Raw genomic sequence first — 7500 nt, forward strand, 5'->3', positions numbered from 1 at the left:
ATCCCTGTCCTTTTGCTCATGTCTGAGTTCGTTTGTTTGAGGTCTTTGTTATCGGGTTGGGAGGTCATTGTGTTTTGTGCCCAAGTGGTGGGAAGTTGTAGGCCTCCCCCCTGTGTCTGGTTTGGGAGAAGATTGCCTCCTGGAAGATTGCCTCCTGGACCGAGTTTTCTTCCAGGCGGCTCTGAGAGTGGGGGTCGCTGGAGGCCTGGTCCTGAAGAGAGATATATATACAAATGCAATTTGGCAAACTGGGCATAACTTACAATCCTAATCTGAAACTTCCACAATTTGATAAAGACAGTCACAAAAGTATGCTATGGGAAAAAAATAAAAACAATTGTTTACTCAGATAATTGAGATGTTTTATCCCCCAGCAGAAAGACTCGGGGGAAAAATTGGAAGTAAACAAAAGAGATACGAGCACAAAAACAATTTCATTCACGCAGGTGTGCGTGGACAGTCATCAAAGCCAAACCTGGAAACAAATATTGGACACGCTGGAAAAAAAGTCATCAGTAAAAACAAATTAATGCAGATCAAAGATGCAATATACATCAAAGGTTAACTGACAGTCCCTAACTGGATCTCTAATTGTCTTTTGCTCGACCAATATAATCCGATTCATAAATAAAAGTTGATCAGATAAAAAAAAATATATATTCTTTTTTTTTTAATACAGAATCATTGCTTTTGTGCAGAACCTGAAAAAGGAATTTCAGTCTCATCTACACCTATTGATAAAATTCGATTGATAAAATTCGATTTTGCTGTTAAGAATTTTTATGTCAGAAGTAATGGTCATTGTTTTAAGCCGAACAATAGATTCTGTATTAGACTGTCCTCTAACATAACGAGTCTCATTTTTTTTGCAATTTGTTTGTCATGAAAAGAAGGAAACAGGGCACCAAGTCTTCGTTATCTTGAAAATGATTGTGATTTCAGTCTTGTGGTCTCTTGTTTAAGGCTGATTTTGAAAAATGCACGGGCGTCTTCAGTGGTCATGAACTTTTAAGAATAGGAATGATTTCAGATGCCAAAGAAAGATGACTTGCGTTTAAGTGATGTTATTTAAGTGTTTATTTAATTTTCTTCGTTGGTATAGTCTTACATAAATGTCATTTTTATCGTTTCACGTTGAATATCGAGACTTGGAACAACACCTATATCTTCACCCGTTTTAATAAACAATTGGGATATTATATTATATATATATATATATATATATATATATATATATATATATATATATATATATATATTTATACACACACACACACCAACTCCACCCACACACACATATATATCTATATATATATATATATATAATATATATATATATATATATTATATATAAAATGCGACTTTCTTCCGTAAAACTTGGAAAGAAGAAAAGGTCGTGGCCTTTTTTATCCCTTTCGTTGGAAGTTTTCAGGTATATTCAGACTTAATGTCGTATTGACTTTCTGCCACGGAGGACACGAAAATGACACGTCTTGTCTGGTGACGTTTATTCGTGTTTTGCGAGTCTCGATTTTTGGGTCCTTCGTCAAGTTTATGGATTTCGATAATCGTAAGAATTTTCTGTCGAAACGAAAAATATATATACATATATATTTTTATATGATCGTAAGAATTGTGCCACGAAAGGAAAAAATAGTGTATGGCTTTTGACAATCGTAAGAATTTCCCTACCAAAAGAAAAATAAAGTGTCTTCTTTATAGAATCGTAATAATTGTACCACAAAATATAACAAAAAATAAAGCTTTTGCTTTTTTTATCCATAAAAAAATCTTATTATAGGAATGGGAATTTGGATGGTAATGTTTCTTTGACTTTCGATCTTCATAAAATTTGTATCGTTAAAATTATGATTAGGCTCTTTTTTCATATTGCAGCAATAAAATTGTTTGTTAAAAGGAATACGAACTTCATCCGTAGAAGTCTGTCTTTGGATAATGGTAAGAATATGATCACGAAATTAGAAATAAGGTTGTTTCATTTTATTTTACAGAAAATAGTCTCCTTAAAGAAATAAGAATGTTCATAAATTCTGATATTCCTAGTTTTATGAAATTAAGGATTAGTAACGAGGAAGTGTTTAGTTTATAAACATAAATTTGTTGGAAAAATTGTGTATACCTGAAAGTGGTGGTGTTAGGTGCATGTACTTTTTTCGTTTATATATACATACACACACACACATCACAAACACCACCACATCACACACACACACACACACATATATAATATATATATATATATTATATATAGATTTATATATTATATATTATATATATGTGTGTGTGTGTGTATGTATGTATGTATGATGTATATATAGATATAGTATATATATATATATATATATATATATATATATATATATATATATATATAGATTCATATTTTGTGAGTTTCAATTTTGATTCTTCGTAAGGTTCATGATTGAAGATGAGGGATCGAGTTTGTATATAGTCAGGAGAAATAAGGAGAGAAATTTCGTACAATTATACTTGAAAGAATCAGAGTGTTTGGTCCTATTAATTATTTATCATTCATATCTAATGGGAGATTTACTTCTCTTGAAATTGCTCTGCCTGAACGCTTAGTCTCTCTCTCTCTCTCTCTCTCTCTCTCTCTCTCTCTCTCTCTCTCTCTCTCTCCCCGGCCAAACTTGGCCCATTGCCATTGGACTATATTTTGTATGATTCTAAAACGCACTGTCTGTGCAAAACATTCCTGCATAAGACTATATGATGTAATATTCTTACACTCACACCTATACAAGCACTCTCTCTCTCTCTCTCTCTCTCTCTCTCTCTCTGGCTTAACCATATTCATTATTTGAGATTTGCATTTTATGGTGACTTTGTTATTCAGAATATACTGTTTTAATAGTCATACACTTGTAGCAAAACTCTCTCTCTCTCTCTCTCTCTCTCTGCTTTTCTCGTCTGTATTTTTCATTTTAAGAATTGCCTTGAATGGTTGATCCTGTTCTAAGAGAATATGCTCTCTCTCTCTCTCTCTCTCTCTCTCTCTCTCTCTCTCTCTCTCTCTCTCTCTCTCTCTGTGTTTTTTTTTCTTTTCTGTAGTTTCCTAATTGCTTGTATGGTTGACCCTGGTCTGAAAGAATCTACTGACTAACTCTCTCTCTCTCTCTCTCTCTCTCTCTCTCTTGCACTTTTGAAATAGGATTTGGGACCGTCTCGCCATAACTCCCCATCACGAACACAAGGTTACACGCGTTGGGGAAAATCTCAGCGAGTGTGTGTGTGGGCCAGCTTCCGTGGCGGCTGCCAGAGTCTATAAGGAGCATTGTGGCCCAGCCGCACAGAAAATGGATTTATTAAAGCATCCTCAACCCGGGCGCGAATACGACTGTTTAATGGCCTGGCTTGAAGAGACAGCGTCGTTAAGACTGTATTATTTTTATTTTTTTCATGTAATTCCCTTTCATGACTATGAATGTGTATTTTGTTATGTGGATGTCCTGTGCTTACGGGGTTAGGTTTTTTATTTTTGAAATTCTAAGAGTTTATTTTATTATGTTTTTTGTATTTTTTACATGCCTATGAATGAGCATTTTGTTATATGGATGTCCTGTGCTTAGTGGTTAGGTTTCTTTATTTTTTAAATTCTAAGAATTTCTTTTTTCTATTATGTTTTTGTGTTTTTTTCAAGTGATTCCCTTTTATGACTACGTCTGTGGATTTAACTATGTGGGCGTCCTGTGCTTAGGGGGTTAGGCTTTTTTATTTTAGAAATTCTAAGACCTTTATTTTATTAAGATTTTTGTGTTTTCTTTATGTAATTCCGGTTCATGACTATAAATGTGTATTTTGGCCACAGTTTTCCGTGTCGAAAATGAAGACAATGGTTGTAGGTGCACAATAATATAGCATGTGATTATATGGTCTTTAATGGATATTAAAAGCTTTCGAACCCTGTACTAGGTTCATCTTCAGTCAAGTGAACATTATGACCTAAAAAAATTCGTCGAAGTAAACTTCTGAACAGGACAATTCCACAACGAAGAAGGCAAATGAAGGAAGCGCTCAACAGCCCAACTAGGTCAACTCCGTTGTTGATGTTCGAATTCTTATTCTGCAGGAATTTGAACATTAACAACGGAATTACCTAGTTGGGCTGTTGAGCGCTTCCTTCATTTGCGTTCTTCGTTGTAGAATTGTCCTGTTCAGAAGTTTACTTCGACGACTTTTTAAAGTCATAATGTTCATTTGACTGAAGATGAACCTAGTACAAGGTTCAAAAGCTTTTAATATCCATTAAAGACCATATACTTACATACTATATTATTGTGCACTGCAACCAATGTGTATTTTGTTATGTGGATGTCATGTGCTTAGGGGTTAGGTTTCTCTATTTTTCAGTGTATTTGTAAAATATTTTTCTACCTATGTTGTCTTGTGATGTTTTGCATCAGAGTTTCATCCTCTGTAATCCGATTGGAATATAAAATAAAATCATTGTTAGCTGTCGCGTGAGAATTTTTGGCATTTATTTTGTATCGTCAGTGAAGTGAAATATACTGTCCAAAATGTATTTTTCTTTTCATCTTTCAGTTTTCATTTTGGTTATTTGTTCACTTTTAACATTATCGCCAATACAAAAAATATTAATAAAAAAGAATCGTGGTATTATCTCTCTCTCTCTCTCTCTCTCTCTCTCTCTCTCTCTCTCTCTCTCTCTCTTATTACAAAGAATATGAACGACCCATGATATTAGCATATGTAGTCTTTCAGTCTCAGAAAATATTCTTTATTCCCTCTGAATACAAGAATAGGATTCTCTCTCTCTCTCTCTCTCTCTCTCTCTCTCTCTCTCTCTCTCTCCGAAATATACTATTTTCCTCTGCTTTAATAAAGAATAGCCTCTCTCTCTCTCTCTCTCTCTCTCTCTCTCTCTCTCTCTCTCTCTCTCTGTGTCATGATTCTCCACGGATTTAACGAAATTTAATCCTGGGGGATTTATTACGAGTGAAAACAATCAATCATTGATCGTTAATCCTTCAAAAGCTTTTTCCGGCGACCCAGCGGGATGAACATTCAAGTAAAGCTGCCTAGCAAAGCGTTGCTTTTTCATAATTCGCAATTATTATTATTATTTTATTATATATATTATTCATAAGGAACAAGCTCACCAAAGGGGTCATTGGCTTAAAATTCAAGCTTCCAAAGAATATGGTGTTCATTAGGAATGAATAGGAAGTGAAGGGAAATACAGAAAGAAGAGATCCAAGTTATCAAAAAGGAAAAGGTTAATTAGTAAATAGATAAACAGATAGAAATGTATTAAAACGCAAGAAGATTATTAGTATTAGGGTGTTCATGCTTTGCATTTTATCTTGAACTTCTTAAGTTCCCACTGTACGGCTTCCTCTGGGAGGCGGTTGTTCCACAGTCCAACGGTGAGAGGGATAAAGGTCCCCTGGAACTGAGAAATTCGACAGCGAGGTTCATTCACTGCATATTGATAGCGCCTCAGTGGCGTGATCGGTTTGGTCTTGGCCTGCCACCTTGGTGGCCGCGAGTATTTCTGGTGATAGAAGTTCACTCTCGACGTGGTTCGGAAGTCACGTAAAGCCGTTGGCCCCGTTGCTGAATAACTACTGGTTCCATGCAACGTAAAAACACCATACAAACAAACAAACAACAAACTGCATATTGATGCTGATTTTCAGCGAATCTGGTTGCTCTCGGCAGGTATAGGGGATCAGGGATCAGTTATGAACATGAAAGAGCTCTGTTGAAATACAACTTATGAAAAAGTGACGAACAAGAGACCATCCGTTGATGGTCCAAGTCGTAACTGCAACTATTAGGAAAGAGAAACCCACCACCACGAATTACTTCATCTAAAAATAAAGAGAGATAAATTTCTGGCAGGAAGCAGGCATCCACGCCGGAGAACAGTATCCCAGTAAAGGAAACACAAATAACCATAAAGAGGTTGCATTGAATTTATCACTGTTATAAATATATATGAGGCTTTACGAACAATACCTAACTTTCGTGCGGCATTTGCCGAAACATTTCATGAGCTGTTTATTGAAAGTTAGATGTGAGACAATTTTACACATAGAATAGTTAAAGCTTCAGGCTCAATCAGCAAAACAAAGTCCCATCCACCTGAAGGGGAGGATGGGTTGGAAAATCAGTACGAGATCTGCTAAGCAATACAGTTTTCGTTTTAATGGAGTTCAGCCTCATGCCAAATCGAATACACCATTCCCTGATGCGGTCTACGTCCCGACTGAGGCTGAGGGCTGCTTCATTTCTCGTAAATGAAGATTACTAAGCCCACAAGTATTGCATCATCGGCCATCGGCATACGGAATAATCTTGTTTTCCAAGCCAACAACCAAATCACTTGTAGGCTCTTTGTGCAGAGAGAGAGAGAGAGAGAGACTATATGGATGGGATTTATGAGAGATGTGCCTCTCAGTTAAAATTATGGTAGAGGAATCAAAGTGATGCTAGGGAAGATTATGTTAAATCATAACAAATCATAAAATTGTAAATGATTGAATGATAGATTGAATTCAGTTGAAAATGATAAAAGTAAGAAAAATCACAATTGCATCATATTTTGTATGTTATGTTTATCTTTTAATATATATATATATATATATATATATATATATATATATATATATATATATATATATGTATATATATATATATATATATATATATATATATATATATATATATATATATATATATATATATATATATATATATATGTATATATATATATAAGTCATTCTCTCAATGTAAGAGGCCAGGCTAGAAATCCCACACATTATTCCTAGATTTTTAAAGGCCACTAATTTCAAATTCTTCCACAAATTATACGTATATTTTCCAAAGTTCAAATGACGTGGCTTTTGAGCTCGCTGCTTTTGCAAGCAACATTCTCACATTTTTCGCAGCAGTAGGGCTACTGTGCTTTCATGCACGGCGATCATCCGGAAGCACTACCGCATGACACAGGTCCATGTCGGTTTTAATTAGAGCGTTGCCTAACGCGAATAATCATTTTCTGGGTCCACACCTGCATCGTCAGTTTGCCATGACCTCCGTGCACAGACGCACAATTGTTTTAAGACTCATTTTCTTACTCCACGATTTTGCATCCGCTTCCAACTGTATCTCCCCCCCACCCCCCCTCCCCCCCTCTCTCTCTCTCTCTCTCTCTTCCTCTCTCTCTCTCTCTCTCTTTCGTTGTAAATTCCTTACTACCCTACTCTCTCTCTCTCGTTCTCTCTCTATTCGTTGTAATGCCTTACTTACCCCTACTCTCTTCTCTCTCTCTCGTATCGCTACTCTCTCTCTCTCTCTCTCTCTCATTATTATTCCCCACTATCTTCTTCTAAGCGACGCATCAGTGCCTAACAATAGTATGTATACTGTACAGTCATATCCACAAGTCAATGATGTTAAAAAAAACCGAGGAGTCATCATCCACACCCTCAT

General features: G+C 35.6%; 1 protein-coding gene across 1 annotated transcript in view; it reads right to left on the reverse strand.

The window, feature by feature from the left end:
- Positions 1 to 7500, reverse strand: part of LOC135202362 (uncharacterized) — a 348084-nt gene that overhangs the window by 311800 nt on the left and 28784 nt on the right. Inside the window, 1 exon segment of the mRNA XM_064231725.1 lies at positions 1 to 211. This exon segment is cut by the window's left edge and continues 299 nt beyond it. Within this exon segment, the coding sequence (XP_064087795.1) occupies positions 1 to 211 (211 nt within the window).

This window comes from Macrobrachium nipponense, chromosome 30 (assembly GCF_015104395.2).
Source record: "Macrobrachium nipponense isolate FS-2020 chromosome 30, ASM1510439v2, whole genome shotgun sequence".
NCBI lineage: Eukaryota > Metazoa > Arthropoda > Malacostraca > Decapoda > Palaemonidae > Macrobrachium > Macrobrachium nipponense.